Source organism: Centruroides vittatus, unplaced genomic scaffold (assembly GCF_030686945.1).
Source record: "Centruroides vittatus isolate TY-2023 unplaced genomic scaffold, ASM3068694v2 contig_108, whole genome shotgun sequence".
In the NCBI taxonomy this organism is placed as follows: domain Eukaryota; kingdom Metazoa; phylum Arthropoda; class Arachnida; order Scorpiones; family Buthidae; genus Centruroides; species Centruroides vittatus.
Window position 1 is genome coordinate 406117 of NW_027120695.1, and position 21475 is coordinate 427591.

A 21475-nucleotide genomic window follows, 5' to 3' on the forward strand; every position below is an offset into this window, starting at 1 on the left:
AAATTAGCAAAAGGAACCTGAAAAATTCCAATTAATAATATATACTTATATATTTATTATTTTAATATAAGATAAAAGAAAAAACTACCAAGAAAATATAGATTAATAATATATACTGTAAAACTTTGCAATAAAACTTTCTATTAAGCTTTGCGATAAGCAAAAGGAACCTGAAAGATTTCAATCAGTAATATATTCTTATATATTTATTATTTTAATATAAGATAAAAGAAAAAACTAGCAAGGAAATATAGATTAATAATATATACTGTAAAACTTTCCAATAAAAGTTTGCAATAAAACTTCCTATTAAGCTTTGCAATAAAACTTCTTATTAAGCTTTGCAATAAGCAAAAGGAACCTGAAAGATTTCAATTAATAATATATACTTATATATTTATTATTTTAATATAAGATAAAAGAAAAAACTACCAAGAAAATATAGATTAATAATATATACTGTAAAACTTTGCAATAAAACTTTCTATTAAGCTTTGCGATAAGCAAAAGGAACCTGAAAGATTTCAATCAGTAATATATTCTTATATATTTATTATTTTAATATAAGATAAAAGAAAAAACTAGCAAGGAAATATAGATTAATAATATATACTGTAAAACTTTCCAATAAAAGTTTGCAATAAAACTTCCTATTAAGCTTTGCAATAAAACTTCTTATTAAGCTTTGCAATAAGCAAAAGGAACCTGAAAGATTTCAATTAATAATATATACTTATATATTTATTATTTTAATATAAGATAAAAGAAAAAACTACCAAGAAAATATAGATTAATAATATATACTGTAAAACTTTGCAATAAAACTTTCTATTAAGCTTTGCGATAAGCAAAAGGAACCTGAAAGATTTCAATCAGTAATATATTCTTATATATTTATTATTTTAATATAAGATAAAAGAAAAAACTAGCAAGGAAATATAGATTAATAATATATACTGTAAAACTTTCCAATAAAAGTTTGCAATAAAACTTCCTATTAAGCTTTGCAATAAAACTTCTTATTAAGCTTTGCAATAAGCAAAAGGAACCTGAAAGATTTCAATTAATAATATATACTTATATATTTATTATTTTAATATAAGATAAAAGAAAAAACTACCAAGAAAATATAGATTAATAATATATACTGTAAAACTTTGCAATAAAACTTTCTATTAAGCTTTGCGATAAGCAAAAGGAACCTGAAAGATTTCAATCAGTAATATATTCTTATATATTTATTATTTTAATATAAGATAAAAGAAAAAACTAGCAAGGAAATATAGATTAATAATATATACTGTAAAACTTTCCAATAAAAGTTTGCAATAAAACTTCCTATTAAGCTTTGCAATAAAACTTCTTATTAAGCTTTGCAATAAGCAAAAGGAACCTGAAAGATTTCAATTAATAATATATACTTATATATTTATTATTTTAATATAAGTTAAAAGAAAAAACTATTAAGAAAATATAGATTAATAATGTATACTTACTGTAAAACTTTGCAAAACTTTGCAATCAAACTTCCAAATAAACTTGGAAATTAGCAAAAGGAACCTGAAAAATTCCAATTATTAATATATATTAATAATATATACTTATATATTTATTATTTTAATATAAGATAAAAGAAAAAACTAGCAAGAAAATATAGATTAATAATATATACTTACTGTAAAACTTTGCAATAAAACTTTTTATTAAGCTGTGTGAGATCTGGAATTCCCTTAGAATTAAACTTGGAAAATTTCTAAAATGAATTATTACTCTAATATAAACATCCTGTCTAAAAATGGTCCTGGACGAGAAAATATGTGTGGTGTTCTATATGAGTGTGGCAGTACGACCCGCGAATGAAACGTACAGAAAAGGACACTGCAACGATTACAATAAAAAACAATGTTCCTTTATTTCACTTGGAACAAAATAAGATTCTTGTTGTTAAGGAATCCCAACTGAATTACAATTCGAGGTGTGTTAATTTTTATGCGCGTAACAATCGGTCCTTCGTAAACGCGTAACTAACCTAACTTAAATCTAGCTGAAATCTAACTTAATATTAAGGAAAAATAAGAAAGATAGGACAGCAGAAAGGTAGAAGAAATGAAAGGGATGATTCACCCGGGATTTTCTCTTTTTCGGCGGATGCGTATCGATACTTTGTGTGGACCCTGGATCAGACGATAGTGGCTTTCCTCACTATTCTTTCTTCTCTCAATTATCGGGGTTCTCCAATATGCCGGTCTCTATATTTCGGCTCTCAACTCGATTATCGCACTTCTCTCCTCTCTCGGAAATCACGATCGAGCCTCGCTCTTGTTGTCCGTCTCTCTTCGTATCTCGTCGAAAAGTGACCTTCCTCTTAGCCACTTTTTCCCCATGCACACACCTGCTATTGTCTCTACCGATTCTCAGAACTGCTGATCCAGCCCCATGGCGATAACGGTCATGGAAAGTTCCAGAAAGAATAGACAAAGGAAGGAGGAAATGGCAAAATTAAGATAAAATTACAACTATATACAATATGGCCGACGGCCACATATGTGTCCCTGGCCAGATAACTGTCAACAATCCTTTGTTCTTAAATTGTATCTAGATCGTCTTGCAAACTTAATTTACACTTAACGTCCGAATTCATCATGTATTTTGAATCCCGGGAACATATATGACACAAATCGTCATCCACCTACAATCACGTGATTGATTTCCCAGGCAAAAACTATAAAAGCCACTCCTTTCCCCTCTCCGGGGAGTCTCTTATCATCTGCTGGACAAACGCCATCGTTGGTTGTCACCGACTCAGACCTACTGTCAGTCTACTAACATGAGTTTTATTGAAAGACAACTGCAAACTTCTCTAAATCGGATGAACAATTGGTCCAAAATCAATGGTTTTACTTTTAATGCAGAGAAGACCTCGTGCATCCACTTTTGCGGAAGGCGTGGTTTGCACTTGGACCCTGAAATTCACCTAAATTGGGTTAAAATTCCAATGGTCAACGAAGCAAAATCTGTAGAAGAACAGATTAAAAATCAGTAATAAAATATGAAAATTCCATATTGTAAAATATCTAAGTAATGTGCTAAGTCCAAAATGTAAGTTTTAAACAAAATTTTGAAATTTGTAAATAAAATGAAGACATTAATTTATATTTTTAGCTCGGCTTTATATGAATAAATTCTATAATGACTTTAAAACTGTTTTTAACCACATTATCAGATTTATGTTGACATTTTATGTATTTAATTTTAGTGTAAAATAACCAAATATATGATAGAAACAAACATTAAACAAAGAAATCATAATTTAAATCTTTTTGAGGAAATATGGATGAATAAAACAATTGTATGAATGTTTATTTAATTTGTTACATAGGTTACGTTAAGAAATATTTTTATTTAAAATGAATAAAAAGATAATTATTTTGTCTGTGATAGGCTCACTCTTTATCAAAATTGTATGGTCCTGAAAAGGACCTTTTGTGAAATTTCTACAGTACTGTTTCATTTAAGTGAAATGTTGCAGTACAATAGATCTTTGAAGAGCAGACCCTGAACTTGATTGCTCATTCATTGTTGAACTTTCTTTCTCTGTTTCTTCATTTGAATGCTTAATCAGAAACTCTTTCTCTTTAAAGTCAATGGCTCAATTATGTAAAATCGCAGTGGCTATTATTATATTGAGTGTGTTGTCTAATTTCGTTCTTAGACAACTTCCTATGCAGGGAAATCGTCTTTTCCACACCCCAAATAATCTCTTCACGATGTTTCTTGCTCGTGAATGAGCTTTGTTGTACCGTCTTTCGCCGTGATTCTGTGGATGTAGAAATAGGGTCATTAAGTACGGCAAACAAGGATAGCCACTGTCACCAACCAGATATCTATTACAATATCCTTGGTGAAGGTTTTCTTTAATACTGCCGTTTGAAAAAATTCTGCTGTCATGTGTTGAACCTGGCCATTGAGCAACAATATTCCTAATTTTCATTTTTTTATCACAGATAACCTAAAATATACATTTAAACGTGCATCAATTATATATTTTCATTAAAGTTATTGGGTTGAGATATCAAAGATATTATTTGATATTTTTATTTTCATGTCAAAGAAATAGTCAAGAATATAACTGTTCATAACAAGGCATAACAATTTAAAATGTTAGAAAAATATATAGGCCATTGCATACTTAATAGTCATTTAAGCTACAATAAATTAGTTACAAAAATATTTGTGGAAAACAATAAAATTGTATTTTATTGAAATTTTACTTAAATATGTTATTTTCTTAACCTCATAATTAAGTAAAGATGATGATATATGTAAATAATTCTCACCTGGCAGTTAATAGAATAATAGGATTTTCTATTATAAAAAACTTGTTCTCTACTGCTGTCAGGACACTGGATAGGTATATGGGTGCAATTAATTGTTTCAATTATACCAGGAAAGTTATCCTTAGACAATACCGAAAAATCATGTTTAACAGATGGAAGTTCCGATTCTATCGGAAATACAATTTCGGCATTTTTCAAATGAACCAATGCCTTTGAAACATTTTGGATGGTTCTGATAAGGATATAACGATAATTAATAAAAAATGCAATATATAACTTATACAAACGTTAAATAAGACCTCCTTCTTATAAACGTCTCTAACACTATACAAAAAAATTTTTTAAATTTATTTAATAATAGTTTGATAGATACCTGCATACAGTAGAGACGTGAACTCCGATAAGATCACCGGCTACCCTCTGGTAGCTTCCGGTGGCATAAAATCGTAATGTCGTCAATAATTGTTGCTCGGTAGTTAACGGCAACCCTCTTCCATCTAGATGTTTAATTTCGTCGCCAATACGATTTAAAATGCGAACGAATCCAGATTTAGAAAATCTATACCGAATTCGAAATTCGTCTTCGGAATAGATTTCCATAGGATTATTCCGATCTCGCATTACCCTCTCTCTTCGTAATTGCCGAGATGAATAATGTTCTTGATTCGTCCCGTTCGCAAGATGTATTAAATTCAGAATATTCATTATAATATGACTAACAAATGAATATGGCGTCTTATACTCAAGTAAAATGTTCTCTAAACCTGCTATCGAGGGAGTCTAGAAAGCAGGTCAAATAACTTGTTTCTAATCGCTGTCTACATTGTGGCAAGCGTGAAACTCTCTCTCTGCAATGAAATTTTTCTGACCCACGGTCTACCCGATCTGTAAACCGCCGTCAGCCTTTATACATTGTCTCTGCAATCGGCCCTTTGAGTTTATTTTCCAGGTGCTCACAGAAATGTCATAAACAGATGACAATGGAGGTATCGATTAGTTTGTAATTCATGTTTTGTTTTTATTATTATTATTTTTTAATAAGTAAACAGTAATTTGATGTATTAATTGACAAAAATAATAAAAAATTCAAAATATAATCAGAAAAATTATATACAAGATACTTCGTACTAAATCATATTTCAAATATGACATTTTGGTCCCCAAGCGGTCTGCCAGATTTCTCTGAGTCTATATACCTTCCCCTTTGTTTCCCGATTCCGATGCTCGTACGCGAGCACCTGCACAAAGCTCATCTTTCCGTTGACATCTCAGTGATTCGTCATCGAGTCGCGTTTGCTCTAGGATAAGTTTTAGGAAGGTTTCTTTCGTGTCTGGTTTACATCACCAACACGTGTTCCTGACCTGAGTTGACCCTCGAAATTTCGATTTTAGAACTTTATAATTATTCACCATTTCTGTGCGTTTTTGCGACCTATACAATCAACCTGACCTTCATCAGTTGTTGCATCTAAGGAAATCGAATATATTTTTGCCTTTTTTAATCGAATGAATATTTCACTATACACTGATTTTCCAATTTCTTCAGTGAGTTTTTCATAAATAGTTAGAGAGGTAATTGGCTTTTATTCTTCTACGATTTTCGTACTTTTCTATATGCTCTTTCAAAAAAATATAGTATTTTGCCAGTAATTCAATTATTCTTAGAAAATTACCATTGTTTGGAGATACCAAAGTTTTATTCGTTCCTCTAAACCATGGTTGCACAGACTTATGAAGACTAGGGGCCACTCGGGCAAATCATGAACTGATGGCGGGCCGGCCGCCAGAAGTATAGGTAATTAAAGACAATAAAGAATTGATAATAATTTATTAAAATTCAAAAAGAATTTATTAATTTGAAGCATGGCACTGCATAGTGCTTACAATCTTTTTTATATTTGGCTCAAATTTACTTGTAGCAACACGTAAAACTGCTTCCAAACTTTCATTTGCAAGGCGGTTTCGATTTTTTGTTTTATTATTATTTAGTATTGAAAAAGTTTGTTCACATATATAGGTAGAACCAAATAAGCTGGCACATTTCAAAGCGTTTGTGCGCAACTTTTCGTACATATTTTTATCAATGCAGCGGTAAAAGTTCAGCAAGTCTCCTTCGTTGAATTTGTTGCGTAAATCTTGATCGTTTTGAATGTCGATAATTTCTAACTGCATTGACTCTGGCGCATTTTCAACTGAAATCGTGAAAGGATTGCTGAATATGTCCAACAGAGGTTTCACTTTTTTAAAATCCGAAAATCTGTCTTGAAAAGATTGAATCAAAATATCTAGCTTTTCTACATAACTGAAATTAATCGCAGTTTTGTTGAATTTTTCAGCCATTTTCTTATAATTCGGAAAATGATTGTAATTTCCAGAATTCAATTGTGATCTGAAAAGTGTCAGCTTGCATTGAAAGGATGATACATGAGCGTAGAGCTGGGATATCAGTTGATTTTTGCCTTGAAGCCGTGTGTTCAAGACATTCAAATGATTTGTAATGTCAACTAAAAAAGCCAAATCACACAACCAATCAGGATTTTTAAGTTCCGGGACATCCCTTTGCTTTTCCGCCAGAAATATTCCAATTTCTTCTATTAAATTTAGAAATCGTTCCAGTGTCAATCCACGGCTTAGCCACCTTACTTCTGTATAATACAGTAAATCTCCGTATTCGCTTTCGATGTCATCAAGGAATTGTTTGAATTGTCTGTGATTGAGTCCTCGTGATTTTATGAAATTTACAGTCGAAACTACCACTTTCATGACATTTTGAAATTCATTTTTTTTAGAACAGAGGGTTTCTTGGTGTATAATGCAGTGAAACTGCATGAGATCTTCAGCGTTTATGTTTTTTCCTTGCAGATGCTTTTTCAGCAAAGTAACTAGCCCGGAATTGACACCAATCATCGAAGGAGCACCGTCAGTCGCAACTCCCGATAATTTTGATAAGTCCAAATCAGTTTTTGAACACTCATCCAAAAGTACATTGAGTATATCAACTCCTTTGGTTTGACCTTTCAATGAACACATTCCGAATAACTCTTCTAAGACTTCAAAATCTTGAGTAACACCTCGTATGAATATGAGAAGTTGAGCTGTGGAACTAATATCAGTGGATTCGTCGAGTGCTAATGAAAAAAATTCAATGATCTTAGTTTTTTCAATTAATTGTTCCGCAATATTACCTGACAAAGACATAATTCGTCTTTGGATAGTCATACGATTCAGTTGAATTTTCTCAAACTTTTTTGCTGCTTCTGGACACATTTTCTTAGCGGCAATTTCTATGCATTCTTTTACAAAATCGCCATCATTGAAGGGGCGACTTCGCTTTGCTATCATTCGAGAAATTTCATAACTAACTTCTGTAGCTGTTTCTGAATCTTGAATGGGTTTTGTAAACATAGCTTGCTGACCAATAATCTCCCGTTTTAAAGACAACATTTTTTGCTTTCTTAATTCGCCTGTAAACTTGGTAAAAGAAGGATGCTGCGTTTCATAATGCCTTTTTACATTATATTCCTTTGCAATCGCAACAGAATTCTTGCAAATTAAACAAACGACTTTGTTATGCGACCATACAAAAAAGTATTTCTCAGTCCAAATTTCTTGAAACTGCCGATTTTCATCTTTAACCTTACGTTTTTTACTAGGTCCTGGCTTCTCCATGTTGCGTTCTAATCCTGGCTAGGATTAACACAGCACCTAAAAACAATTACAGTACCTACTTAAATTACCCATTCTTTTTTAAATTATCAAAAATAATTGATTAAATTCCTCAGAAATTTTAAGATTTTTATACAGATTTTATATCTGAAATAATGACGTAATTATTACAGTTAGAGAAATTCTGATAAAAATAGTAATTTCTTTGTTTTATTTTAATATTTGGCCAACATTAAAGCTAAATTTGATTAAAATTGATTAAATAGGTAGGGAAACACTTATTAATAACAGAGTTTTACTTACGATTTCACAACACAATTATACACGGCACTTGACGGGTTAACAGGAAATCTACGTTGAATGTGGATCAAAATATATGACACCGGCTAGTCGAGTTAAAATCTACACTAGAACTATTGCCTCCCCAAAACACTATTAAACTGCACTTATTCTCCTACGCTTCGTGTATCTACTCGTACCTAAGAGAGCAATCGGGAATTCGGGACTATTGCTATCTCGCTTGCTCACACCGCGCTAGAAAATTCTTGATTTCTCTACTATTTTGAACTTTATATAAAGTTTTTAGATTTTTTTGGTTTTATTCTGGAATAGAATTAAATATTCTTTGAATGTACGAGAGTATTATTTTTGCTGTCGACGGGCCACCAGTATTCGACCGGCGGGCTGCGGTCTGTGCATCCATGCTCTAAACGCTAATGATTGTTCACTTGAAAATAACACATCAATGACACAGTTAAAGATATTGCACCAATATTGAGTGGAAACCTCGACTTTTTTTTCGAGTTCTTTATCGATTCGTCCTTATACTTTTGAAAGGCTATTGAGTAAAATCAATGTCCTTAAATAATTATTTGACATTTCATGTTGTACTAATTGCTCGTTTCCATGTTTCCAGTCACAAAAACCGCCGTGCATAAATTGATTGTCTTTGGAGTCATCGAATAATTTACAAAAAAAGCAATAAAGACGGCCAGTAGTTGGAGAAAAAACACAGCCAAGAGCGATTGATAACTTCCCCACTTGGAGTTTTTTTTCAAATATACTTATACAGTAGAGCATCGATTATCCGACTCAATTGGGGGCCCGGGTTGGTCGGATAACCGAAAAGTATGAAAAAATACATTATTAGTATAGTATATTAGTATAGCCTATGTAATTTGTATATTAGTATATCGCTATTAACCTACTTTGCGGTGAATTTTCATCGATGTTAAGCCCAAAACTTTTTTAAAATAATAATCGTTGCTATTGTATCCTTAAAAATTATTTTTTTATTTTCCACAAATTAAAGACAAAATAAAAGATTAAGCATGGTTTAAATACTAGCTTCCCTATCATGGTCGAGCCAGTGTTGCCTGGTAAAACGCAAAAATTTAACAAAAATAATATTAAAGTAGCCAAGACAGCCAAATATTGTAGCGCGACATCACTAGCGGACATTTCAATTTGCCGACTAGAACGCGGTCGGTTAACCGATGTGACGGTTAATCGGGGGTCAGATAATCGATGCTCTACTGTAGTACATTTACTGATTTTATTTCTGTCCAACTATTCAAATGAATTATTTTTCAATAACTGACTATCACAGTGTTGTAATGAAGAATTAGTTTTTCATCCAGTAATAATTGAATTCCTTCATTTTATCCGGCCACATGCCTATATCATCAGATTAACCATTTTTTCCCGTAATTGTAGTTTACAAATAGATTAATTTTTGTAAAATTTAAAAATATTAAATTTGAATTTTTACATAAAGTAGAAAATTTTAAAATAGAAATTTTATTGATAATTGTTCATAGTTGATTAAATACGTTAATTATATTTAATATTACAAAAAATAAAATATATTTAATCGTAAAAATAATGATACACTAAATAAAAAATTTGTAAACAAAATTTGTAACAAGAAAATTGTACTGTATAATTTCCAATTTATAGAATTTGTATTATATTGTTGTGTTTAAAGTTTTGAGTTAAGTAAGGATACACAGTTTAGGAGGGAAACGAGAGTGGAGGAACTGACCTTCAACCAGCAACTCAAGCACTGTGTGATGCGAGTATGCCCTAAAATTATTTACTATAAAGAGTTATATGATCAATCTTGTTATATACGAGCACACCTGTATCCCCCGATAGTCTCACGTAACAGAATTCAAAATACAGTAAAACCTGTCTGGCGACCACCCGCGGTTCCTTTAAAAAGTGGTCTTTTAGACAAATAAAAGAAACACCAACTAGTAAACTTAGTTAAGTTCTAGTTTACAAATTACACATTAATACACCACAGTTAAAACCGTCTCTCTCTTTACTGTTTTTTTTTCCTCCTGCTGCAATGCTGTCTAATACAAATTTGCATATTTTAACGAAATACGGTAACTTATTTTACAATAACTATTTCGATAATACAAATCATAGCCAAACTAGACAACAATTTCTTTGAAATTATCTTATAAGACATTTAACAAATTTTCACTTATTTTTAAACTCAAGTTTTTATTAATACAATTGTTGGCTTTTAGGATCTCGAAACTTTCTTTAAATTTCCTGCTGTGTGTGTTTGTTTCTTTATGTAAGACTTTAATATTAAACTTATCAATATTACAATTATTCAATAAAAATGATCGTGGAAAACTGAATTTAATCTGTTGTATTTTAAGTCTGCACTGTGTTCTTCCAATCTTATATTTAATTTACGTTTTGTTTCACCTATATAAATATTAGTATTACTGCAAGTACATGGACTTTTATAGACTATATTTTGCATTTCTTCTTCTTGTCTAGTTAACTTTGTTAATTGTTTCGCTTTTTATCTAGATTGCAGTTTCTCGTATTTAGGTGCTATATTACATATATTACATTAATTTTTCTCATCTCTTTGTCAATCTCTTCATATAACCCTCTAATATTAGGAAAACTAATATATTTTATGTCAGGGTCTTTTTTTAATCTTTTGTATTTTTGTCATTCAACCTCTTTTCCCATGTATTAATTATTCTGTTAGAATATCCGTTCAGCATAAATTTCTTTTTTAATTTGTTGATATAAGTATTTTTACTTGTTCTTGTCTTAATCTTGGTGTATTCCAAATTGAAAACGTTCTGTTTAATGTGCACAGATATGTTATACTTATAATTAATTGTTTTGTTTATAGAGCATAGTTCTTTTTAAAGGTTCAAATTCTATACTATTTTCGTTCCTTCTTATTGTAATATCTAACTAATTTATGCTATGGTTAATATTATTTTCTTCTTCTATTTTAAACTGAATTTCTTTCTGTATGTTATTTATTATATCTTTAATGTCGTTAATTTTGATCTCTATATCATTATATATGTTTAGGATGTTATCAACATATCTTCTATAAAATTTTATGCCTTTTATTTTATTAATTTTTTTATCAATACTACTTCCACTAACTTTGGTCCCATAACAGATCCAATGCTAATGCCTTCGTTTTGTGTATAATATTGTTTATTTCAAAGTAGTTACTTCTATAAGAGAATTCTATTAAATCAATAATATCCGGATCTACGTTAATTTGTTTTAATTTTTCTTCAACAATTTCCCATGATATCGAGAGGTGCATATCAACGATATCCAAACTAGCAATTTTAAAAGTATTTTTTATATTTAAATCCGTAATACTTTTAAAAACTCATTTATATATCAATCAATCAATCATAACCTTTATTTATATTAGGCTTTTGCCTGTTACAAAAAGGTGGGATAATATGGTACATAACATCACATAATCTCTTAAGCAGTACAATTACAGTCTATACAATCTCATAATTAATTAATAATACTAACTCAATTACAGAATTAATATATTAAATTGATTAACGATAAAAAATTTTTGAGCATAGTTATATAGATTATATATAGTAGTCTTTTTAGCTTTATGAAAAAAAGAATACATAAAGTCTTCACTATTTTTTAAAAACAAAATCTCAATATTATATCTTTTCCACAACTCTTGAGTTTTATTACAAGAACAGGTGCAAAACAAATGAAGTTTAGACATAGCAACCTTACAACTTATACAAAAAAGTTTAGAGAGTTGATAGATAGTTTTATTGATCAGAATAATTTCTCTATTTAATCTTAATTGAATGAAAAACTTTTTAACATTGAAGAATAAATCAGAACCAGTATAGTTATTGATGTCTGGATAATTCAAAATAATTTTATTACAAATAGAGTTCTTATGAGTTTTAACCTCATATATATCCTGCGCCAAGGATATTTCAAAAGCATTCTTAATCAGTTGTGTATTATATATTTCGTTTGAGTCTGTATTATATATAAACGGAGTTATTGAAAACCCAAACATATTAAATATACAGTAGACACTTGATAAACCCAATTTGGTTTAGACTTATCCTTGTTCAAGTTTTTAATGCTTTAGGGACAAAGAACTAGATTTTATCACTTTAGTATAACACTTTTATTTAACACATGTCTTCTTTTACACACAAAGGAAAAAGGGGTCAGCTACAACAAAGGGTTCTGTTTTTATACATAGAACCAGAGTGCCATCTGTGGGGAAATACCCACAACACAAATAGCAGAATTAAAGAACATTAAAATTACCTAGATCACAACAGTAACAATGATAATAATAACAGTAGCAACAACAACAATAATTATTATTCCCCTTTTTACTATCTTAACACTTTCCCCTAATTTTGAGTTTTTTAATTCTTCAGTTGACTATTGCTGATATTTGTGTCTCAAATTTAGTCTTACCAAGGGGTTTAGTGAGTGCATCTGCAATCTGAGCTTCAGTGGGACAAAACTTCACATCCACCTCACCACTCAGAAACTTTTCATGAATGAAGTGATAGCGTACATCAATGTGCTTGCTGCGTCTGTTTATTATTCCAGTCTTTATTAAATGGATTGAGCTCTGATTATCTATGTTTAATTCAACTTTTACTTCCCTGCATATAAGTTCTTGGATGAGGGATTTTAGGTATAGCACTTCTTTGCAGCAGTCTGCAGCTGCAATGTACTCAGCTTCCGTGGATGATAATGCAACAATAGGTTGACGCCTTGAGCACCAGCTGATTGGTCCTCCTGCATACATTACTACAAATCCAGTAGTGCTTCTTCTTGTTTCATCATCTCCAGCATAATCAGCATCACAAAAGGCTTTAATTGTTTCTGCATCATGTTCTCGATTATATTGTATTCCCTTTTCTGTTGTCCCTATCAAATATTTCATTATTCTTTTTAAAGCAATTACATCTTCCTTTGTGGGATTTTCAATGTATCTACTTGCTATGTTAACTGAATGAGCAATGTCAGGACGTGTTCTGGTAGCAAGATAGAGCAAACTTCCAACAGCTTCTCTGTATGGGAACTTCTTTTCTGGTTCTATGCCTCTATCAATATTTTTCAATCCTGGAGTGTTCACTATTTTTGCATTTTCCATGTTGAATTTTTCCAGTGTTGTTTTTAAGTATTTGGTCTGAGTCAGTCTTATTCCATGTTCATTTTTATGTATTTCCATTCCCAGAAAGGTTGTTGGATCATCGTCTTTTTTAATTTCAAATTCTTCTTCAAGACTTTTCACTAGGTCTCTTAACTCAGAGATGTCTTTTCCTATTACTATTCCATCATCAACATATATTGCTAATATAATAGAACCATTGTTATTCTTAAAGATGCATTTTTCTGTAGTTATTGGCATCAATCCTTTAGTTTTCATAACTGAGGTAAATTTTCTGTTCCAAGTTACAGGTGCTTGTTTGAGACCATACAATGCTTTGTTCAACTTGCAGATCTTTCCTCGTTCATTATAGCCTTGAGGTACTTTCATAAATACCTCTTCACGAATTTCACCATACAGGAAAGCAGTCTTGACATCAAATTTGATCATTGAGTAATTTTTCTGGGCTGCTAATGCAAAGATAACTCTGAGAGAGCTCGCATTCACTACAGGACTAAATATTTCTTCAATATCTAAAGTGTTCTTTTGCTCACACCCTCGAACTACTAACCTTGCTTTGTATCGTCCATCTTCTTTTTGTCTAAATATCCATTTGTTTGTTAAGATTCGTTTTCCTTTGGCTTCATTTTCATTAACTAGTTCCCAAGTATTGTTTTTATTTAGTGATTCCTTTTCTTCCTTGATTGCTGCAATCCATTTTTCTTTTTCATCTCCAGCAATTGCTTCTTGATACGTCATCAGAACATAATCATGATACTTGCTGGGAATTTTTCTTACTCTTTTTGTCTTGCTCTCTTCAACTTCTATTTGTTCAGGGATTTCCTCTTCAATTTCATCATCTTCTGTCGGTTCTTGCGTTTCCTGCACTTCCTCTGTATCTTGTCCTTCTTTATTTTCTGCTTCCTCCCTTAATCTTATGTACACCTCTTTATTTTTTTCTTCGGCTCTTTCTCTTCTGTGTTCATTAAACACTACATCTCTAGCAATAATTACTTTCTCTTTCTCTGGATCCCACAGACGGAAACCATTTGGAGCATATCCTATGAAAATCAGTCTTTTACTCCTAGACTCGAGTTTTTTTATGTGTCCTAGCACTTTGGCGTAAGCTTCACAACCAAATACTTTTATGTTTGACATGTCTGGCCTTCTTTTATACCATTTTTCAGCAGGTGTCACTTCTACTGTGTCTGAATGGCAACGATTAAGAAGATAAGCTGAGCTTCTAACAGCCTCTCCCCAGAGCCTCTCTTCAGCCCCTGATTCATACAGTAGTGCTCTGGCTTTCTCCATAATTGTTCGATTGAGCCTTTCCGATTTTCCATTCTGTTGAGGTGTATGGGGAATGCTGTAGTCAAGGACAATTCCTTTGTTTTTGCACCAATTCTTAAACTCGTTACTGGAGTATTCTCTTCCATTGTCACATCTCAATTTTGACACTTTTAGATTTTGACGAGCTTCTGCTTCCAGTACAAATTCTTTAATGTATTCAGAGGCTTCAAATTTGTTTTTTAGTAGATATATCACTGCATAATGGGTGTAGTCATCCATAATCGTTAAGAAGTATTTCTTTTCATCCCATGTTTCTGGTTCTACAGGGCCACACACATCAGTATGCAGGATTTGCAGAGCTCGTTCTGCCCTTTGTCTTTCCTTAACAAAAGGTAGTCGCGTTTGTTTGGCTTTTATGCAAGTTTGGCATGTATGATCCAGTTCCTCGCAATCTCTCCCTGATATGTTCATTCCATTGACTAGGTTAATCGTTTTCTTTATGCTGCTAATTCCAGGATGTCCCAATCTTGCATGCCAAAGTTGAGCTTCAGTTTTTTTTGGTATACTTCTGTTACTGTTTGCTTTAGTCTTGCTTTGGACTATCATAGAGCTATCCTTACTTGTCGTTTTTAGGGCAACTGTGTAAAGTCCATTTTCCTGCTTTACACCTTCACAGATAATATCATCATCTTTTGTGATAAGAACTTTATCTTTGGTAAATGTGACTTCACCATCATTTTCAGTGACAGCATTAACTGACAACAAGTCTGTACATAAATCAGGCACATATAATGTCTTTTCGAGTATAAAGTCTTCACCTTCAATTCTTCCTACTCCATATGCCTTCATTGATTCACAGTCCTTTGCTACCATCACACTTTGTGTATTTTTGGAAAAACCTTTCAACAAGGAGATGTCATTTGTCATGTGTGTTGTACAACCTGAATCAACCACAAATTCTTTATCTCTTAGGATTCTATTTGACTGTGCTAAGAAGGACACTTTCTCTTGGCTACTTCTTCTGTTGAATGTATTATGGTCAATTTTAGGTCTAAAATAACAGTCCTCTTCAGCATGGTTGTTCTTCTTACACACACCACACCACTTAGATCTTGCCCTGAAGTAACAGTCTTTGTCAGTGTGGTTACCTTTTTTACATATTTTGCATGTTATTTGTGATCTGGTTTTGTTAGGACAATTTATCACTTGGTGGCCTTTAGCATTACAAATAAAACATCCTTTCTGCGAGAGAGGTCGTCGTTTCGGGCAGGATTGAGAGAGATGAGATATACTTTTGCAGATAAAGCATCTTTTTTCTGTTGATTTGAAGGCAACAGCATCTAAAATTTCATTATGTTTTAATTTCTTTTCTTCTGCCATCAATCTTGCTGTTAAATTTGTCAGGGTTCTTTCTTCAGATGGGGTCGATTCCCAGGCTGTTCCAAAGTATTTGAAATGGTCCGGCAATGTTGATAAAATTTTTGAAACTATCATTTGATCATCTATTTGCTGATTTACAGACTTTAATCTAAAAGCAAGATTTTCAAGATTGCTTATATGTAAAGCGATATCAGTTCCTCTTTCATAAGTATATGAGAAGAATTGTTGCATGAGCTGGCACTTCTCTTGTTCAGTGTCTCTACTGAACAATAAACACAGTTTCTCAAACATCTCTTTTGCTGTGGAACAGTTTATGATATGCATAAGTAGTTTTTTACTAATTGTAGTAATTATAATCTTCTGAGCACTTGCATCTTTTTTCAACCAATTTGACTTTTCTTCAAGTTTTTGATCTTCAAATTTTACATCCCCTGATACTATACTGTAGAGCCCATTTGCTTTAAACAAAATAGTTATTTGGAATTTCCATACCTGGAAGTCAGAAACATCAGCCAGCTTTTCAATGTGTGTAATGTCTTCAACATTCATGCTTGCCCCTGCCATTTCTTTTTTCAATTATTTTACTTTTTCTTTCTTCTTCCTTTCTTTCCTTTTTTTTTTCTTCTTCAGCAAGAGAAACCTGGGCCCATAACCTGTTCAAGTTTTTAATGCTTTAGGGACAAAGAACTAGATTTTATCACTTTAGTATAACACTTTTATTTAACACATGTCTTCTTTTACACACAAAGGAAAAAGGGGTCAGCTACAACAAAGGGTTCTGTTTTTATACATAGAACCAGAGCGCCATCTGTGGGGAAATACCCACAACACAAATAGCAGAATTAAAGAACATTAAAATTACCTAGATCACAACAGTAACAATGATAATAATAACAGTAGCAACAACAACAACAATAATAATTATTATTCCCCTTTTTTACTATCTTAACAATCCTTAAGCAACTTATTATACAATAAATCCAACAGTAAAAAAGGCAATGATCCATTGTCTCTCAATCGACTCAAAAATTTAACATATCTTCTCATGAAGAAAGGCCCCAATTTAAATCTATTTAATTCAAGACGCAACACCGCTCCAGAAATATTAAAGTCCAACGAAAAGACTTTTCGTATAAACTTATTTTGAATAATTTCCAGTTTTTTAAAGTACAAGGGACTCCAAATAGGTGCAGCGTATCCACATGAATTTAAAACAATGGAAGAGAATAATCTAAATTGAACTTTTATATTTTGAATTTTTAATTTAACAAATAGTTTAACTAAACTGTTGATCAAGGTAGAAGCTTTTGTTTTTACTTTCTTAAATTGTTTCCCGAAGGACATGGTAGATGTGAACGTAACACCCAGAAATTTCATCTCTGGGACGAGTAAAAGCCTTTCCTGACAAAGAAAAAAAGACATTTATTTTTTTGGTAAATTAGTACCATTTCGAAAGATCATTACTGTAAGATTCGCCGACTTTAAAGGGGGATACAATTTCCTGCGTCACTGATACCAGTGTAAGATTTGGACTGGTGTAGACTGGGCTTAAATATCCCACGTCAGGATGAGCTTAAGGGAACCCGTGTATGTGGGCAGTTGCGAAGGAGGCGAATGATGACAAATGTTTACATGCGGAAAACCGTTTATTTGGACGAATACATGCTTACTTCGGTTAGGTTGTTCCAAATCTCGGCGGTCTTCAGAACGTAAGAGTTTAGTGGTCGCTTTATCCAATCTTGGGCGGACAAGAAGGGCCGTATGGCGATGTTGGCGGGCGGTGACACACTTAAAGTTCCGAGGGACGACATAGCACACACTGGTTTAATCCTCAAGAGGCACGTCGGTTATTCCGAAAAACTCTCTTTTGACCTTGAAGTCCCAGTTTTTATACGTTTTTCTTGTGTACTATCCACCTTGCGGATTGGTTCCTCGTCCCTTTCCTCGCTTCCCGATTGGCCTCCCCTTTGTTTCCAAGCGCAAAACGAGACCATGTCGGGTCGCGGGAAAGGTCCGATTCGAGGTGTCTATTTGACACCCTTTGTCGACTATGCTCTAAGATTGTTGATAGAACCACAACACCTGCACTCATAACTTAATCCGTTGTTTGCAATTGATGTCATTCTGGAATTCTAACGATCACGCGATATTTTTCTCTCTCTCCAATTTTTCCCTTTTTCTGAAATTGTTTTCCTAAGTTTAATTTTTTCTTTGAATACTTGTGTCAACCTTATATCTCTTTATGAGTGCGTGTGTCAGAGTTCTACCTTTGGATTAAACATTAACAGGTCATTTAACACGCGTTGATGGCATCCCGAGACTCGTTGTTTACATTTTTCGTTATGTTGTTTTGATTAAGAGTTTTTTTTCTCTCTCTCTTATATAATTTATCGTTATTTTTTTCACAACAGAATTCTGCATTTTTGCGATTTCGGACCTCGTCTGGGTCCTCACATTACACAAGGTTTACTTGGGTTAATTTTTAACTCAGAGTCTTCACAGTGTTTTTCCAACGTTTTAATTTTTCGTCGAAGTGCAGCTGCAGTCGGCGCTAATACAACAATATCATCTGCATATGATATGGAATGAACTATCTGATCTGAAAAACAAAAACCGTCATTGCCATTTGTAAAACATGTATTTAGATCGTGTAGATAAAAATTAAATAGATGGGGAGACCATGGGTCTCCTTGTAGCAATCCTCGGTTTATTTTTATACTTGGCAATATAGTATTATTTTGTTTTATATTTATATCATAATGACCAAACAACAAACCAACTGCATTAATCAGTTTAACATCTGCTTGACATTTATACATTTTATTTTGTAGCTTAAATATTGAAACAGAATCATATGCCTGTTTTAAATCCAAAAAAAGAGCGAATACTTTATGTCGCTTTCTTAGTAGTTGTAGTTGTATTATTGCCATAAGTACAAACAATGTTATAAGAGTACCACCATCTTTGTTAAAGGCATATTGAGTATTATTTTTATATCCATTTATATCTATCCATTCATTGAATTTTGATGATAATATAGATGTATATAGTTTCCGTAAGCCGGGCAATAAAGCAATCGGTCTATAGTTAGCTGGTTGACTTTTATCTCCCCTTTTAAAAATCATATATAAAATTACTTTATTCCAATTATTAGGTATTGAAGACTGACCATACAAATCATCATTAAATATTCTGGCCAAATATTCAATTCGTCGTGCTGTAATCTCTGTTATTTTTATTAAATTTATTCTTGTTACTTAGCAAGTATCCCGAGTGACTTACTTCCTTGTTTCTCCTTCCTCCACCTCCACAACGGACATAATTGCTCACCCACGACCGCTCGCGTGACTTAACAACTCTCTGTCACGATTTCAGAGCCCAGAAAGACTCGGTGGTGTCCCATCCTGATGAGGGGTCAAAGAGACTCTGACCCTTTGGTCACAATTATATCAAAGTGAAAAATCTTATTCCGTATGGTATATTTTTAATCGCGGCATTGCACATAACTCAACGTTGCAATCCTTGCAATAAAATCATGTCTTTTCATTTTTTTGCATCCCACACAATTTTGACTTTGAGCTATTTCATACTATCTTTTAAAATCTATTATTTTTAGGGGAGAATTCGTGATAATTCAACAAACTTACTTTTTAAAACTTTTGCTATTACATACATTTTACATCCTGGTATAATTGAAAATTAATATCCGAACTGTGTTACATCAAATTATGCAAATATTCGTGAAAGTCAGACATGACAGCATGCTTCTTTTCAAAATCGATTTTCTCATGGTTATCAATCTGATTCTATTCACGCAGAGTTTTGTCATTTTGTTAGGTAAACAAAATTAGATTGTATGATATGTTCTCCAGGCAGTTATCGGGTGTTTATTATCTATGTTTTTATCTGCAAATTTTCAATGCTATGCCAACATCCAGACAACGTCCAAGGCGCGACATGACTGAGCATGGTCGACTACAGAAAGTAAAATTACACAAGGTCAGACATCACTGGAATTGAGGACAGTGGTGGCCCAGTGTCATGTTGCCAGTCACCGCAGTGCCCCCAATGATATTGGGTGATTAACATTACTCTTTGGATCATTGTGGTACAGTAGACTCCCCTATAATACGGATTCGTATAACACGGCGAAAAAATTGCGATCGTGTTCATATAACACACTAAAAAAAGACTCGTATAACACGGTAAAACGTCATTGCCGACTCGTGTCGCGACAAGGTTGGTTGAATCTGGACCAATAGTGGATATTGTACAGACCATTGAGTTTAAACGAGCACTGGACCTACTAAAAAACATTTATCATTCAGCGGCTATAAAAATCATATTTTTATTAATAATGTCTCCAAAGTTCAGCGAATTTTTCGCAGAAAAATAACTTATCAGGAAACGCGCCCAATGTTCAATGATCCGCTCCGTGATGAAAACAAGCTTAAGCAATGGCGTCGTCGAACGGTGCACACTCGGTAAGTAATCCTACAATTTTTTGTTTATAGCATAGTTTATATGGATTTTTCTTAAAAAATTATACGTGATTTGGAAATGTTGAGTAAAATTAGTCTAGAATCGATTAATTTTATGGATGAAAATCTTTCAAACAGCCGTGGCCCATAAACTGCACACGTGCCGGGCTGTGATTGGCTCATTTATTTAAGTGACTCGTACAACACTGATTCATATAACACGGAACGTATCTACCGTGTTATATGGGGGTCTACTGTATTTATTATAATTGCTCTAAATAGCATGACGACAATGTTTTACCAGTAACGACACTAATAAAATATATGAAAATTTAAAACAATTGGTAAACAAGCTTTCGAAAATTTCAAATTTCCTTATAACGTTTCATAGAAATGTTCACTAACTCAATTAAAGAATGGTTCTGTTTGATGGTTTATGATAATACAACATATGGGTGGTCTGCCGCGCGTAGAGCCTTTTAGGAAACTGGTTTCATTTAAGTGTTAGACATGCCAATAAAATCGTGAAAACTGACGTCTAACGGATTCGTGTATGATAAGCAAAGTATCAGTGTAAGCAGAAAGTTTTATTTGTAAAATAACTTTACGAGAAATGGAAGGTTATATTCATTGTCAAATATAACAGAGAGTATCTGTTTTAATTTTTTGGAAGTTCAAAAAGAAACAAAGGTTATTGTTTTTTATTAAAGGTTTTCTTCCAAGATTACTGAATATTTTACTATTACTCGGTACAAGGAAAATAACAAACGATTCTATTCATAAATGAAAACATTAAAAGATTCTGTTTAGACAATTTATGATATTACAATCACTTCCACACATTAAACTAAAAGTAGCTATTAGTT

The 21475-nt window shown here is 32.5% G+C and overlaps 2 protein-coding genes and 1 long non-coding RNA gene across 3 annotated transcripts in view; 1 reads left to right on the plus strand and 2 right to left on the minus strand.

Annotated features, from left to right (window-relative positions):
• LOC136975169 (uncharacterized) overlaps positions 1 to 21475 on the plus strand; it is a 37182-nt gene that overhangs the window by 8066 nt on the left and 7641 nt on the right. The gene's annotated exons all lie outside the window — the stretch shown is intronic.
• Positions 3650 to 5042, minus strand: LOC136974869 (putative nuclease HARBI1). Its single transcript, XM_067269850.1, has 3 exons — positions 4711 to 5042; positions 4338 to 4569; positions 3650 to 4009 (listed from the first exon to the last, which is right to left on the minus strand). Exons 1-3 carry the CDS (start codon positions 5040 to 5042, stop codon positions 3650 to 3652), a joined length of 924 nt encoding a protein of 307 aa, XP_067125951.1.
• LOC136975080 (general transcription factor II-I repeat domain-containing protein 2-like) lies at positions 6060 to 8635 on the minus strand. The gene is made up of 2 exons (XM_067270081.1): positions 8348 to 8635; positions 6060 to 7973 (listed from the first exon to the last, which is right to left on the minus strand). Exon 2 carries the CDS (start codon positions 7779 to 7781, stop codon positions 6189 to 6191), a length of 1593 nt encoding a protein of 530 aa, XP_067126182.1. The 5' UTR covers positions 7782 to 7973; positions 8348 to 8635; the 3' UTR covers positions 6060 to 6188.

Excerpts from the sequence above, each read along its gene's own strand:
- LOC136974869 (XM_067269850.1), bottom strand. The coding sequence starts at position 5,042 with ATGAATATTCTGAATTTAATACATCTTGCGAACGGGACGAATCAAGAA. Across the intron at positions 4,570-4,710 it reads CACGTCTCTACTGTATGCAG|AACCATCCAAAATGTTTCAA; the intron begins GTATCTATCAAA and ends TATCCTTATCAG. Across the intron at positions 4,010-4,337 it reads ATTATTCTATTAACTGCCAG|GTTATCTGTGATAAAAAAAT; the intron begins GTGAGAATTATT and ends TGTATATTTTAG.
- LOC136975080 (XM_067270081.1), bottom strand. The coding sequence starts at position 7,781 with ATGTTGTCTTTAAAACGGGAGATTATTGGTCAGCAAGCTATGTTTACA.